At 41.3% G+C, this 16,145-nt stretch overlaps 1 protein-coding gene across 9 annotated transcripts in view; it reads right to left on the bottom strand.

The window, feature by feature from the left end:
* LIMCH1 (LIM and calponin homology domains 1) overlaps positions 1-16,145 on the bottom strand; it is a 173,048-nt gene that overhangs the window by 39,248 nt on the left and 117,655 nt on the right. For 5 of the 9 annotated variants that reach the window (XM_084516523.1, XM_084516524.1, XM_084516525.1 and 2 more), the window contains 7 exons: positions 12,654-12,944; positions 11,137-11,391; positions 9,509-9,838; positions 8,487-8,810; positions 7,697-7,930; positions 5,668-5,913; positions 4,737-4,772 (listed from right to left, as the gene is read on the bottom strand). In XM_084516523.1, coding sequence (XP_084372649.1) covers positions 4,737-4,772; positions 5,668-5,913; positions 7,697-7,930; positions 8,487-8,810; positions 9,509-9,838; positions 11,137-11,391; positions 12,654-12,944 — 1,716 coding nt within the window. The remainder of the gene's footprint in view (positions 1-4,736; positions 4,773-5,667; positions 5,914-7,696; positions 7,931-8,486; positions 8,811-9,508; positions 9,839-11,136; positions 11,392-12,653; positions 12,945-16,145) is intronic. The other 4 variants (XM_084516528.1, XM_084516529.1, XM_084516530.1 and 1 more) reach the window with 2 other exon arrangements.

Raw genomic sequence — 16,145 nt, 5'->3', positions numbered from 1 at the left:
TGCCCAGAGAAGTCCATGCAACACAAACAGCATGTTGCTTCCTCCTCTCCCTTCCCTGCCTCGAAGAAGCTCAATGCTATCAGCACCAACTTATTAATCCAGCCAACCTAACAAAGGCAAAGCCAACTGTACAACAAACAACCGTAATCAGGACAGAACAGTTTCTTCATACACATGCTATTTCTGTCCCTGACCTTTGGAAAGCTAAAGGAAAAAAAGGTCATGGTTTGAGATTATACAGCCATTCACATTATTTAAAGATCTCCACATGTAGATAATGGACTTACTACTCCCCCGTACTACCTATTATTAGTAAGACATGACCTCAGTTGTGCCATTAAAAGCAAAAAAGCAAAAAGAAAAAAGCCATGCAGCTCCACATGAGGTAATTTCACTGCAGTCTTCAAATGATCATCTGTAGCTTTAGGTGAGCTGACTAGCAGGAGAAGCACCAAATGAAGACAAATTTGTAGGCAACTGTGTACGCAGTAATTAAAGTGAATACACGTGGAAAGCTGTGCATATACATATTTAGCTGTCATCTTATTCAGGCAAGCAAAGATGTGAGCGACCCACTTTATAGGAAAAACTGAAAGGCCTGGACAGTGGATGGAAAAGGACATGCACAGTTCCCATCCCATTAGTAGGCGTTTATACAGAAATAAATGACAGAACACACACCCTACTGCCTTTAAGCATGAACAGTGAGCATATTACCACGCTTCATCCCTTACACAGAGTGCTGAGGAGGGGTACTTTGGGATTCTCTGTGGGTAATTTACAGGTTGCATTACTCAGGATTGGATTGGAGCACTCTCAAATAACAGAAGAGAGAGCAAGTTTTGCTGTTGTTTTTAAAACTAAAAGCCTACTAATGAACATTTCCATACCAGCCATATTTTGCAGACTGCTGAGGTAGGTTGGGAGACAAATAGCATAATAAAGACACTGTTGCTGTTTTTTTTTTCCAGCTTAAGTGCTTTTGAAACTTAGTAAGAAAAGCCTTTAGTGTTAGCTATTTGCTTGCTGGGTCTAACTGGTTGTGTACCTTCTTGTACCTTTCCCTCATGTCAAAGAGTATTTCTTTCACTTAAAGTAGAAGAAAGCAGAAGACCCAAAATGCTGATAACTGGTTCTAGTGCATGAGGACTAGTCCTTGGTCATTTGAGGTGGGAGAATAAAGATACTTTCAAGTAGGAGTCCTGACCTCCTAATGAAAGGCTAGTATGTTTTCCCTGCATTCACTCAGGGTACACAAAAATGGCAAAACAAAGGTTTTATGGCTATTAATGCAATAAAAAAGGCACTCTGGAAAAGGCTTCAACCTACAACAGGACTGAAACCATGCACTACAAGCCCACATGAACCTTCTATTCTAATCATCACCTCACGCTGCTCACCCTTCATTGCCATGGATAAGCTACCAGATGGGTTCAACCTGCCGTCAGCCTAACGTCAGCTCTGCAGTAACAGGTTATTGTGTACATCTGGCAAGAGAGCAATCTGAAGGAGTCAACTCAAAGCACTGTTCTCCGCTCTGAGCAGCATATAACAGGCATTATCGAGATCCACCTCATTTCCTCAGGACATGGAAAAGGCCACCTGAAAGGCCTATGTTGGTTTCTCTGCCTGACACATTCATCCTTAGAAGAAAATTGAGGCCAGAACTCTCTGGGCTTCTGTCAGAAGACACTTTCACTATGAGTCTGACATCATTTCTTCCACTTTCTTTCTTCCATAAGCTACAGATGACTCCAGTCTGCAACCATCACCTGCATGAACAGAGCTAGATTTACATCTTCCTTAAACTGCTGGGTCACAGGCACACAGGTGGGAGATGTAACAGTACAGAATTCCTGAATATGAATTTTCTGCCTTGAGCAAGGCTAAGGGGATTGCATCCAAACTCTGGAAGCGACAGGCCCTTCTGGTGACCAGTGTACCACATCTGCTGCTTTAACAAAGGTCTGGGAAAAAAAAAACCACTGTGCAGACCAACCTATTTTGAAAGGCTAGGTCTTTGGGATGATGTGAATTTTTAAGTTACACTACTATATTCTTGCAAATTACAGTTGTTTTTGTTAGAATTATAATACAGTAATACTTTTAAAAAATCTGAAGTATGAGATAAAAACGTCTTCATAGGCTTGAGTGTTCAGACCATTTAATTTAAGAGTCTGATCTATGGTAAAAAATCTCTTTTATGAGAATATGTTAAAATCCTTATGCAAAGCATTTATTATGTGGCTGCATTACCACTTATAAACATACTAAGACTTAAGAAACCCCAACAAAACATAAAAAAGAGACAGGCTGGCTAAAGAATCAGACTCTAGTAAACAAATACTCAAATTTCTCAGACCACTATAATTCAATTGTTGAGCTTAAAGTATAAAGCATAAGCCTAAATGAACACTGGGTTGTCACACTGCCACCAGAATTCATCCCATCTCCTAGGGAGGTGAGGGACTGGTCAGCAGCAACACGTTAGCTATAGGGAAGGCAACTGCAAGGGGAAGAGAGAGATGCACTGCATTTCAACCACATCGAGTTAACCTTCTTGTGCCTCTCCTGCTTCAGAAGAGACCATATTGCCAACACTTTACCACATAACAGCATGCCCAGCTACACCACTCTGTATTTTTTGCTCTGCATTTTTCGAAATCTGGAGAGAAATGAAGATGCCCCAGGATAACAGTGCAGTCCCTGCCAGGTCTAAAATGGCTCCCACGTCTATACTGGGGAGAACATAACAGGAATTGGAAAGTGACAGGAACTGGAAACCTGACAGAGGGCCACAGGAAAGCCTGGGGAGTGGAGAAAGAGAAGAGGGAACCATGAGCAACCTCTTGCTGCCCCCCAGCAGAGAACTATTATCTTATGCAGTGCTCACGTTGTTGTACTAAGCCTTTAATTATGTCTGGGGAGTCTCCAAGCAATCACAGTGCCTAGCCAGGGTTGTCTCTTTTCTTCCAAATTACACTGAATATTGCTTTTACAGGAGCTGGAGACAGCCCTGGGCTGCTGACACGATCTGATGGTCACTAACCAGCAAGGGGAACACTGTCAGCCTAACAAGGGGGTTTCTAGGTTCTGCTGCTAGAATAAATAGCACTGAGTCTAGGGCTCAGTTCAAGGCATGGTTTTCAAAGGAGACTTGACAAACATTTTGGAAGCATTTTAAGTGTCAGTTCAATTTATTTTTCCTACTCGTGAGACACATTTTATTAGATTCTTCCTAAGTACTTCATCTGCAAGAGGAAAAACACGATCTTACATTTATAAGAAATTTAAAGACAATTTAGGAAGTAGTTGTTCTATAGCACATCTGGCAAGGATGATAATAAGGCTTGAACATTTATTATTTTGCCTTTTAAAACAAAATTGGAATCGATGTGCAATAAACAATGTGATTTGTTCACATCCTTGCTACTCTCACATTATACAGCCAAACACATTGTGATGCCTCTTTGAAGGCATCTCCATGTACTTTCTAAAATGTTTGCATTTGATACAGACGTGCAAAACTGTGGGAAATGTGAACAGATCAATCATACAGGTAATGCTTTATGAAATGGCAGGAAAGACTCCACTGTGAAGTATAATATTGCTGTGTTGCTATGCGAGTTATACCTCATCTCTTGATTTCATTGAAAAGATTTCTACTTGAAAATGATCACATTTACTCTATGGGCAGAGGACACAGGCTGTGCACAGCATAAAGGAAATACATCTGCATAGTACAGGTCTTGTAAAGAATATTCAGTCCGTGATTCTAGCCTTTATCATTAGAGGAAAGGTTGAAAAATATATATGAGTCTCTGCATACACTTGTCATTAAAATGAAATAAGAAAACCCTCTCCGCCATTTCTACTTTGTGATTTAATCCAGGAGACAGAGAAGGTCATATGCATTTCTGTGAACAGAAGGATATTAAAGACACTATTATGTGGGTAGTCCCCAACTATTTCTTTGCTTCTAAATGACTGCGCTTTGTAAGTGAGAATAGCTAATACATTCACTGAGCTGTTTAAATGACATTGCATATTATTCTGAACTACAGTTCACATGCATCCACACACAATAAAAATGTTTAAATGCAATAAATGTCCCAGTCCTACTACTTTTGCAAAATGTAAAACATTGAGGTGAAGTGCTTAAAAATTAAGTTTAGTATATTATTAAATTACTCCCAACGTAGAAGGGATTCAAAAGAAAGATTTAAAAATACAATAAAGGAACAGCTAAAGATATATTTTCCTGATAATTATTCTGAAGATCACAATGAATTTTATTGTACTTTGCATTTTCCTTTTTCTTCCTGGTTGAGTTGTACAGGTCATACTTTGTGTTTTTTTTCCCAGTACCCAGCCCAGATTCAACCCAGTTGTCCTTACCCATAACTGATTAGAGGCAATGGAAATTCAGAAGAAATACAAAAGAAAAGAAAAAAAAATAAAGGAAGGAAAATAAGAAAAAAAAGAATAAGGCTTTAAGCAACAGCTGCATATTAGTGTTATGCTCAGTTTTTATGGGCTTTTATATATAAATTATTTTTAGCTGCAATGTAAGCCATATTGCATTCAATTTTTCAGTGCTTTTCTGAAAAATTTATTTGCTGGAACACTGCAAAATAATAACGAGGCATCAACTGCATTTTAAATTAGTAGAAAGACTGGAAAGCATGCAGTGTAAGTTGTTTAAAACAGAATCTTGTGAACACAAGACAACTTACTCTGCGTCATCAGACACAGCAGTTCTGGGGCCGAATCTACAAGACCAAATACAAAATTAGAGTGTTGGTAAATACAGTAAATAGTAATTGCAACTGGACCCATCTGATTTGGGTAATGTTTCGTTGAACATCCAACCTCTACTACTAAAGCATACCAAAAGAGAACCAATTATGCTGTTCAGAGATAATGTATTCAATACACAAAACTTACCTAATCATCTGATGGTCAAACTGCCTAAGAAAACTGCCCATCCCTCCCTGACTAATGCCCCAGTTATAAAAATGTGCTATGGTATACCTAAACTGGGTTTAGAAATGAGTTAATGAAAATAGACAATATATTGACATTTACATTAAGTGGCTCACATGCAATAAATGGAGACAAAACTTAACAGTTACATTCCACAGTAGTGCTCAAGTCACCATTATAGTAGGGTAATATTTTTGTTTGTTTGTTTGTTTTTTGTGAAGCTGAAACAAAGGTACTGGTAATACATATGTCAGTGCATCATTCACCAAAGTGCCTGTCTTGTTTAGAGTCATGCAAATGACATGTTTGTATCTGGGATTTATCATAAAAGAAAATAAAATACAAAAGTTGACACTGCAGCATTTTCTAATCACGGAGAAGCAAGACACACATGTCTAGAGATGCCCAGCAGAGTCCAGTTGAACCTCTGCTACTCATAAGCAATTTTTTTTTTATTCACATAAACAATGCAATCAAATATTTGCTTTCATTAGCTGTAGAAAAGAAAACAATACATTATACAGATATTCTTTTTGTTTCTCAGAAGTGTGTACTGGCATACAATATTTTAGTTTGGACTGAAAACACACCAAGCAAAGCAAAATCTGAATTCTGAAGTGTGCACACAGTAGGAGAGCAAGGGGTGTACAAGCTGCGTGGTTCACACCATACAGAGCTCACGTTTGCAGATGCTCATCCTTGGCTGACAATGTTTCATTTTTGTTTTCCTCAGGAACCTCCTGAAGCTTAGACATTTGATCAGGGTGGACTTCATTAAGGCTATGTTCACCCACTTGGGCAGTACAAATAGTATCGTCTTGTCCAGCAGGAGGGAGATCGCATCTTTCCTGCCCTTGCTGCTCTTGTTGAGGTAGCATTACAGGTTTTCCAGAGCTAGTACCGCAGACTTGAGGACATTTTTCAGGCCTGAGTGAGCCAAAGGCAGCAGTGCAAAGAAATGTATTAAGCAACATTTGAAAAATCACATATACATAATGAAAATAATAGCTGTAATTTAACAAAAAACTCACAAACCGAAATAGCTGACAAGCTAAATGAGATAGGTGCATAAAACTTAATTATAACAGAGTCAAATGCTTGTACTTCTATTTTTCCATGCCAGTAACATATATTTCCCTGGACACCCCAAAAGATTAAAGCTTTATGTACATATTCAATCTAAGGTCACTTCAACATCAAACCACTGTTCAATTCTACAGTAGGTGACAGTGTTTTTCTTCTCCCGGATAAGCTACACATCAATTTTTCATCTGCATATGCACAGGTGCACATGTACATGCTTCGCATGTACTTTGAAAAGGCTGAGGAGTGAGAACTTTCCAGTCTTGCTTGCATGTGGCTCAACCAGCCAATGCACAACTCTGTTCAGAGGTTTACACCTCCAACTTCCCTGCATAGCCCTGCTCATCTGAGCAAAGACACCAAAGCTTATGAGGGGGAGCTAGTTTCAGAGTCTTCTTTTCCTGTCTGGGGGTCACTGGCACTGGCTACGTTCTAGACAAGCATCTAATCTACCATATCCAGCACGACTTTCGTGCTGGAAATATTTTTAATGATTAGCTCATATTCAATCAGGAAACTCTTCAAATATAACACAATCTTGCTATGTCTATCTGGATAGGCTGGACCGATGGGCTGAGGTCAACTGCATGAAGTTTAACAAGGCCAAGTGCCGGGTCCTGCACCTGGGGCGCAATAACCCCAAGCAGAGCTACAGGCTGGGAGAGGAATGGTTGGAAAGCTGCCAGGCAGAGAAGGACCTGGGAGTGATGGTGGATAGTCGGCTGAATATGAGCCAGCAGTGTGCTCAGGTGGCCAAGAAGGCCAACGGCATCCTGGCTTGTATTAGGAACAGCGTGACCAGCAGGGCTAGGGAGGTGATCGTCCCCCTGTACTCAGCTCTGGTGAGGCCGCACCTCGAGTACTGTGTTCAGTTTTGGGCCCCTCGCTACAAGAAGGACATCGAGGTGCTTGAGCGGGTGCAGAGAAGGGCGACGAAGCTGGTGAGGGGCCTGGAGAACAAGTCCTACGAGGAGCGGCTGAGGGAGCTGGGCTTGTTCAGCCTGGAGAAGAGGAGGCTCAGGGGCGACCTTATCGCTCTTTTTAGGTACCTCAAGGGAGGCTGTAGCGAGGTGGGGGTTGGCCTGTTCTCCCACGTGCCTGGTGACAGGACGAGGGGGAATGGGTTTAAGTTGAGCCAGGGGAGTTTTAGGCTAGATGTTAGGAAGAACTTCTTCACTGAAAGGGTTGTGAGGCACTGGAACAGGCTGCCCAGGGAAGTGGTGGAGTCACCATCCTTGGAAGTCTTCAAAAGACGTTTAGATGTAGAGCTTAGGGATATGGTTTAGTGGAGGGCTGTTAGCGTTAGGTTGGAGGTTGGACTCGATGACCTTGAGGTCTCTTCCAACCTAGAAAATTCTGTGATTCTGTGATTCTGTGATCTATTGTCACACACAATTAGAGCTTTGCATCTGCTAGATCTCTGGTCTGAGTTTTAGACAGCTCTACCAAAAGGGCCAGAAAACCTGTGCTGCCTATCAGAGCTGTTTGAGCAGGAAGAGTCAGCACAATTTAAGGACCAGTATGGAATAAACCTCTGCTGGGCCAACAGCAACTCTTCCAGATCAAGAGATCCAGACAAACAGTCCACAGGACTCACTAGAGGGAAAGAGAGAAGCAACTTCCTTACCTCACAGTTTTCTTTTCAAGTTCTCTAGCTGTGCCCTGCTTAGTCTGCTGCTTTGAAAATGGCATGGGAAGGAACTGTTTAACACTTGGCCCCGGCTGTTTGAGAAAAGCTCCAGTTCTTCTGGCCAACATGTCATCTCTTTGCGGGTCTGGAAATTTCACTTTGTTTTCTGTTCCACCACTCTGCTGATGAGGGATTTCAAGCTGTTCTTGGCTCTCTTCTCGTGTTACAGTGCTGCTCAGAGAGACAAGTGACACTGTTCCGTGATAATGCTCACTGGTACAGCCCCCAGGCCAGCAGCTGCTGAGGCAACGTGGGGTACTGGTACTCAAAACACAGCTGCAGCGTGATGGACAAGTAGGCATTTTTAGCTACAGCGCAGGGAATGAGAGCAAGAGGAAACTAAATCGAGTGCCACGCTTATGTAGGAGATATGTTAGAAGGTGGGGATTGATTAAAAATATATGCAAGGAATTGTTTGCTTAGAAGCTGGCATTAAAGTCTGGAGATTGCAAAAGAAATCCCCCCAAAAGATGAAAGACTGTTTTCATGCTGGACGGCAATTAACAATTGAAGTACTTAAATATTATGAAAGAAAACAGACTGTTTTATGTTCATAGGATACATTCTTGTAAGTAATTTCATAAAACAGAGCACATGCCATGATGAATGAGTAAAACACATCTTTAAAGGCTGCGCGAAGAATGGAATAACATTGCTGACTGATCTCAGCTCACACCACACACAAACCAGGCATGAAGCTCAGAGGGATCTGCTTCTGTTCTCTGACCTTTCTGCTTCCCATGGAGTCTTCAAATCCTTCTCACGAGCTACTGCCTCCCCTGGCCGCTGCTGCAGCAGGTGAGGAGTTACTGGCAGGGGAGGACAATACATATGAACAGGGCTCGTGGTACGCCTCTGAAAAGTCCCCAACCTCCTAACCAACATATCATCTCTCTCAATGTCTGGCAAATGCTCATCGCATTCTTCCTCGGCACTTTCTTGCTGTTTGTTTGAACCGCACAGGGCTTGCTTCTCAGAGCCGATGGAAGTGGCAGGGGCGGGTGACAGCGTTCTCCTGCGACATTCATCTGTACCTGACTGCGCTGCCTCACTGGCAAAGAGGTGGTGAGGAGGGGTGAGACAGACAAAACATTCCCAGGTCAAATGAGGCATAAGAGAAGCCCTTCAGCTCAGTTTGCAGACGTTTTATAAACACACAAACTTAACTGAATGAATTGCTTGCTAAATGCACTCATCAAAAACTCTTGCTACAGCCACAGACTAAGCAATTAAAGAAAAGCCAAATAAACGTAAGCTCTATTAATATGTTAACTTCCCAGAGCTGCAATTCTCTTCCAGATGAACACCAGAAACACAGAGCGCCTTGGTTTCAGCATTACATCTTCAAAAAGCAAGTAAATCCATTAGGACTGAAGAAAACATGTTTTGAACACCACTAAGGCCAGAAAGCTGAATGCCAAATCCCTAATGTATTGAAAGCAGACGGAGAAAAGCTGCGGGAGTTCAAGAAGCAGAGGGCTTTAAAGATAGCTCAGGTTCTGAGATACCAGTGGTTTCACTGATAGCCAGAAATGTTGAGGTAAGCTGTCAGAAAGCATACGCACAGCGTTGTTTTGCACAAGCCTAAACACATTAAGGGACTGTGGAAGCGTCAGATGACTTCTGAGCAAGGCCGTGCGTGTCAACAGCTCTGAGGTGTGTGCCACAGTCCACCCCCATGCAGAGCGGCCTCTTGCGAGACCAGGGCTCGCTTCCAGCTCAGCGGTGCTTCCTACACCACATCAGTACCTGGGCTTGCTCTGTGGCTTGGATGCTGCATCGAAATGGAGCCTGCCAGTGGCTGAAGGAGAGCTTTCAACACCAGAGGGGATCTCCACGCTGTCTTTGCTGCTTGCCTCTTCTGCTTCACCCCTGCGGGAAGCTCTGCCAATGGTGAGCCTGTCCCATTTCTGTTGATCGATCTCAGTTACTGGCCCAAAATGCACGAACTTCTGCTTGGGGCCACCAGCCTTTTTGTTTGCTCTGGCTTTGCGGACAGCAAAATCGTCATGGGCTGCTGCTTTCACTGTGACTTCAGCTGGTGGAAGAGTGTCACTGGGACATTTGAGATCTTCTTCACTAGTCAGAATGAGGAATAAAAGAGTCCCCCCCCAGATGAGACCCCAGAATAAAGCAAATTAAATGCTTCTAAGTTTAAAAAGGGGCTTTATTTTAAAATGCAAGGACACAGGTACAGAGAGGTAGGGCACACTGTAGCCTGACAAATAAAATCCAAAGATACCAAGGACCAAAGATACTGTTTACCTGCTAGGAAAACATCTATGAAAGTCCTTCCTTAGAGGAAGGACCATAGCATAAAAATAGTTCCAGAATTAATACTTTACCCTAAAAAAAGCCATGGTTCCCTGATGCAGACCCAGGCCATGTGCTACATGGGACCGTGCAGCACCAGTACACCCCACTTGTAGTGTGGGGTGCCGGTGGCATGAGAGCACCAGGAAAGGCAACTCACTTACCCTCCAAAGGGGGCACTGAATCTTGATTTGAAGGTTGCCTTTAATAATTCACCTCCAAAGTAACGGGGAAACTATAATATTTTTGAGACGAGAGAGTGATTGATTCTCGGTGGTTTGTATTAGAGCTGAAATTCCACACAGTAACCACATTGTTTGGAGAGCGCCTGAACAGATGGCGACCTCTAATTGGAAAATGGCATGCGCCTAAACAGGAAAGCCAGGAGTTGTTACCCTTTCCTATTGGAGTCACAAATCACCTGCCTTCATTAGAGTTCATCTCCACAGGGAAATAGCCTAGAATAACGGCTTTATACCAGCTCCCTTTGTGGAGGGTTAGTTTACAACACAAGCATCTCTACACCATACAATGAGGCTCCTGCAACTTCTGCTTTAGTGAAAGATAGCGCTGGTATATTTACTCAGCACAGTAAAATACCATGCAGATATATTAGCTCAGGTCTCAAAAGCAGTAGAGGCACATTAATGCAAGGAGATGCTGATCCTCATAAAGCCCCCAGAATATAATGCCCCAAGTCCTGCAGATAGCTCAGTTAGCAGCACTACATGGACCTTTCTGCTGGTCAGCCTCCAGCAGCTTCACAGCAGATTGATCCACAAGACAAAAGGAACCTTCCTGGGATGACAGCAAAAGCATCCAAAGGCAGAGCTACTACGAAACTGCATTTTTCTTCACAATGGACACACTTCCATTTCACGATAGACAGCATCCCTACATAGATTTTTGGACTCCTCCTGAAAATCTAAGTAGGTAAAGACTTGCTGTCATCAAGGCATTCTGCAAGGTTAAAAACACAAGCAGACACAAATGAATTGTGACAAAATAAACATGCTTCTTAGGGTGCCCATCCTGTCCACAGGAAGCACAGGATGACACTATACCTGGGCTCCCCTGACAGTTTCAATCTTTTCCAGGTCTCCAAATCTGCTTTTGTTATAGATGCATTCACAAAAAACGTATCTTCTTGAGGCTGAGGAAGGACACTCTGAGATTTCCGTTTAGCCAAATCGTCTCTCTCAGTATCAGGTACTTTCACTTCTTCCTCCTCCTCTGACTTACTCTTCTCAGTTTTCAGAAGTGTGTTCTCCTTGTGTGTCACTAGTTGCCTCGCTGCTGCCACGTGCACCTGGCTTCCTCTAATTTAACACACATTCCGTTTCAGGAAGAGAAGACATTTCGAGGGAGCAATGATAAATCAGTGTCATTAGAAGAGGTTCAGAGCACAAGAAGATAAAACTGAATTTATAAGCAGATTATTTTACAGTAATTTTAGGAAGTAAACATGAGAAGTTCTGACATAAAGTGATTCCACCTACAGTATCCCGCTCATGCAGTATTGAGACCACTTCATTGTATGACTTCTGTTCCTACCATGAGCAACAAAAGCCTTGGAGTTATACCTATATCAAGCATTTCTGCAATAAGCCTTCCCTTAAATAGTTACAAATATCTCATTTCCATAATATTAGTGAAGTGAATTCAAGTTTTGCTCACAAACATACTACAGAGTTTCTTTGATCTTAGAGTCATGTCAATAGCATTAGAATATTAAAATTTGGTTATGTGTTCTTCAGATGCTGTGCCAGACTACTCATTACAAAATGTTAATGTAATCAAATTAGCAGCAACCAAAAGGCAAGTTATGCATTACTGAAAAGAGCTACTAGATATTCAAAGAAAATTTCTCAATGTATCAGTAATTACATTCAAGATCCCATGTAACGTGTATGTAGTGGTTTTATCTAGGATCACTTCTCTTTGCACAAATAAATTTAAAAAAAGTTGTTTCCTGAAAATGGTGCATTCCTAGCAGATACCTATATTCAGCAGTTTCCTAAAGGTCTGTATCACTGAGTTGAAGAAAGATTTTTTAGGCCAAAATGTTGTAAGCCATACTCCATTTCTAAAAACAATACTATGTAAGAAACATTAGCTTTAAGTGCAACAATTCAGTGCAGTATAGCAAGCACAGGTATTCAGAGCATTAACCAATGACTTAGATCTGAGTCCATGATTTATGCAGGGTATTAAAAGGGTATTAGATGAAAAAATTTTATCCAAACACATGCTTCTAAAACGTTCAGCAAAAGAGGGAACTGATGTGCAAACATATCTTCAAAGTTTATTTTCCGTTACTCACACTCATGAGCTGCCTCTACTTGGACAAAGAAATTGTCTGGTTGTTGTTATTTTACACTGTCAATTTAAGCTCACGGTCCTGATACTCTAACAAAAACTTCCAGTAATTAATCTAGATTATTTTTTTTTTGTTCACTTTATGATAAAACATTTGCATTACTTTACCCAGAAAATTTTTTGTACTCCAGACAACTTTAGCCCTACAAAGCAACATGAAATTAAGCATTGTAATAGAAAAAGAAAGACCATGAATGCACACCTTGCATGTTCCTGCTTTTCCACCTGCAATGGCTTTTTACTGTCTTCCAGTTTACCTTTATCTTTATTTGTGTAGGGTCCAATTATAAAGGAGTTAAATGGAACTATGTGTTTGGGCTGATTCATTCTGGCTCTCCGGGTAGCAAAGTCATCCTTCTCTAAATCAGGCACTCTACTCGCTGCTTCATCTTCCGAACCAGAATCCTTCCTTTGGTAACGTGTCATGAAGGGGTTCTCCTTGCGAAGGATGATGTCTGGGGTGCTTCCATTGTCTTCACATGCTTGCATTTTACTGATACAGAGCAAAAGTAAAGAGAGCTCTTGATTCATGAGGGGAGGGAGAGTGGAGCAGCAACACACACCTCCAGGTCATAAACCAAGCGGAGTTAATCAAATACGTTCCAGGCTACTGTTAGATTTGGCAATGACTTGTTATTAAAAAAAAAAAAAAAAAAAAGAATCATACAAGAAACAGATCTGCAAGGACTTCACATGGAAATCAATAATGTTGGATCTTTACTTATTTTAGTGACAGCTAGAAGAAAAAGGAAGAATTTGTTTACCATACTATGTGAATGTAGTACTGTACATGGCAGTGTGAAATTTCTTCAACACTTCAAAGAAAGAAAGATTTGATGCAAATACCTGATCCCTGGCCAATGCTGAATCCTGAAATACCAGCTAATATCTGGTACATGTTCATCTTAATGGCTCTGCTTTTTTTTTTTTTTTTTTTTTTTTTTTTTTCTGAGAGAGAGAGGGAAACCCGAGTAATCACTGAGGCTGCATGCCCTAATATTCTTAACTGGTGTTTTTTTTTTTTTTTTTTTTTTTTCCCATGCACATTTGTGCTCGATTCTTTCCCCCAGAACCCCAGAATAAGCTCTCTGTGCTGATGCTGACATACAATAGGGTGTTGAGTCTGCTAGAGATAGTAGCGTGCTGGCACACAGTGCAATCTGCCTTGGTCACAAATGACAGCAACACCAACACAACCTTGGTGCCCCTGAAGATTACAATTGATAAAGACCCTTGACAGCTGGTGCCAAGAAAGACTAAGCTTATTTAACTTGCAACAGTCAATATTCTTAAGTAAACTGAAGAGACAGATGGCAAGAGTTAGGCCAATCTCACGTTTGAAAACCAAATTGTATTCAATGATATTTTGGAAGTTGGATATTGAATATTAGAATGTTCTGTGTAGCACTTTTGTAGGCTGCAAATATCTAACTTTTCCTCTTTCTTACAGCACACTGTGCTATACAAAGGAATAAAAAGGTATCACGTCAGATTAAACAAACTGACATGAAGAAAGTAAATCTAAACAGCTTACAGGTTGTTGTCAAGTCTCTCCTCTATTTTAGAAAACAGTACAGTTATAATTAACTGTGTTTCTAAACAGTATAAACTCCTACACACTCCTTGTACACATCACTTCTTTCATGGCTTCAGCTGCCCTTTCAAAGTATTGCTAAACAAGCTTTAGAGAAAATATACTGATCTAAAGCAGCTGAACTCTTCCTAAAGTTTTAGGCACAAGAGAACAGGTACCTAGAAGTCATATGCACTGGGACCTGTTCTGCCAAATAAGCCAGGGAATATGATTAACTTGATTCATTTTTAACCAGACCTTACTACAGGTACCATTACTCTTTTCTGAAAACTAATAATCTGGAAATAATTTTCAGAACTCTGGCCATAAAGAGGACGTGTAAAATCACGTAGTACTCCATTAAATCATGTTTATATTTACTTCTTCAATGAAGATCCTTAATTTTTTGTCTGGTAAGGTTGGGGGTATTGTTTTGTACTTTCAGTTTCTAGGAATTATGTATAAGCAAGTGATTATTCAGTAAAAACTAATGATTTTTCCAGTCTCATGTCTATCAATGCTACTGAGCATCAAACACACTATTTCTGAGATGGGTGTTTTCAGCTACAAAGAAATAGGGCCTTAAAATATTCAAAAGAACAACTATGAGTCACTGTGATGAATAACTGAAGAACTTAGGGCTTTTAGTATGTAACTAGACTTCCCCAATTGTTTCTAGGTTAAGAATATTTTCCATTCATTTCCATTCTGTTTTTACTGGAGTCAGAGATAAGCTGTGATGTTTTGGGGTCTCCTGAATTCACTGTGTGACAGTTTTAGAAGTGCCTTTTAAGGTCAATTTACCACAGAGATAGCAAAGAGTGTAGATGTGAAGCTTGCACTGCATATTTGCCAATCGCTCCTGTACACCCAGCCCCAGCCCTTGCAGAAACACCATACACATCCATGCTGCTACAGTAGGTGCTGCCTTGCAGAGCATCAGACCCTGGGTGTTTGTGCTGAATGAAGTAGGGTCTCGTACAGGCTTGTGGATCTGTCTGTTGCGTTTCAGAACAATGAGAGGGTTTTGCATGCTTCTGCACCATCAAGATAAGAGTCCACATCCCTTTCACAGAGAATGTGCCAAGAATTCTTGGTTTGCTCACATTTCTCTTACCCTCCCTTTCTGCATCATCTATTAGAACAGACATAATTCTTTTAGGGAGTCTCTATGAATCTGATGCGTATCTCTCAAATACAATAGTGTAAACAAGAGACAGATGCATACAACAAGCAAGCATGAAGGACCATACGTCAATAAAACACCGTGTTATAAAGAGACAATATACTCCTTTGGGAAGGGTGAATGCTTTTTGGCATGCAGTCGTACAGCAGCTAGTTCAGTGGAGTCCTTTCCGAGAACATGCTACAGCAATGGAGATAAGCACTTAGATTCCAAACAAAAAATGCATTTGCATACAAGTTCAAATCCTTCCTGTGCCAGACCCAGAAATGTCCCCACTGAGTTTCAGCTTTAGGAACAATTAGATGCCTTGTAGAACTCAAAGTCACAGTGGGTGTCATCCAGAGGTCAAAATGTCGAGAGGAAAATGCCTGTAAACAACTCAGAGCGAGTGGAAAACAACTGAGAACCTCAGGTGAAAGGAGAGAGGCTGACAGTGTAGGAAAAAGTTCAAAGAGGAGGGGCAAAAGGAAAAAGAAAAAAAAAAAGATCAGAATACAGAACCAAGTGGGACTGAGAATTGTTCAACGCCACTAGTGCACAGAAATATGAATTTGATTTCAAGGAAAAAAGAGAAAATTGAGAGGTTCGAAGTCCAGGGAATGAGAATGAGACGTTAAGAAAGATGATCAAATGCTCTACTGTATCCTGAAGCATCGACACCAAATTCTTCCCTTCTCCTCACTCGCTATACTTCCACAAACACAGAACCTTCCTTACAGACCCATGTCCCCGATACACCTTCTGCTGTGTCTTCCTATGATTCCCAGGAGCAGGCTGCTACTACACTACAGTGAAGCTTGGGATACAAAGCTCAGTTCTTTGACCCTCAGCTTGGGCAGAAAACCAGCAGCTTCCTCCAGCTGCCACATTCCAGGAGTTGTGTCTGCTGAGAGCAAGGAGGGACCATGGCTGGTTATATCCGCTCCCTTCTCCCC

The sequence above is a fragment of the Aythya ferina genome, assembly GCF_964211825.1.
Source record: "Aythya ferina genome assembly, chromosome: 4".
Taxonomy (NCBI): domain Eukaryota; kingdom Metazoa; phylum Chordata; class Aves; order Anseriformes; family Anatidae; genus Aythya; species Aythya ferina.
The sequence above is the reverse complement of the archived record's forward strand: the minus strand, read 5'-3'. Positions and strand labels throughout refer to the sequence as shown.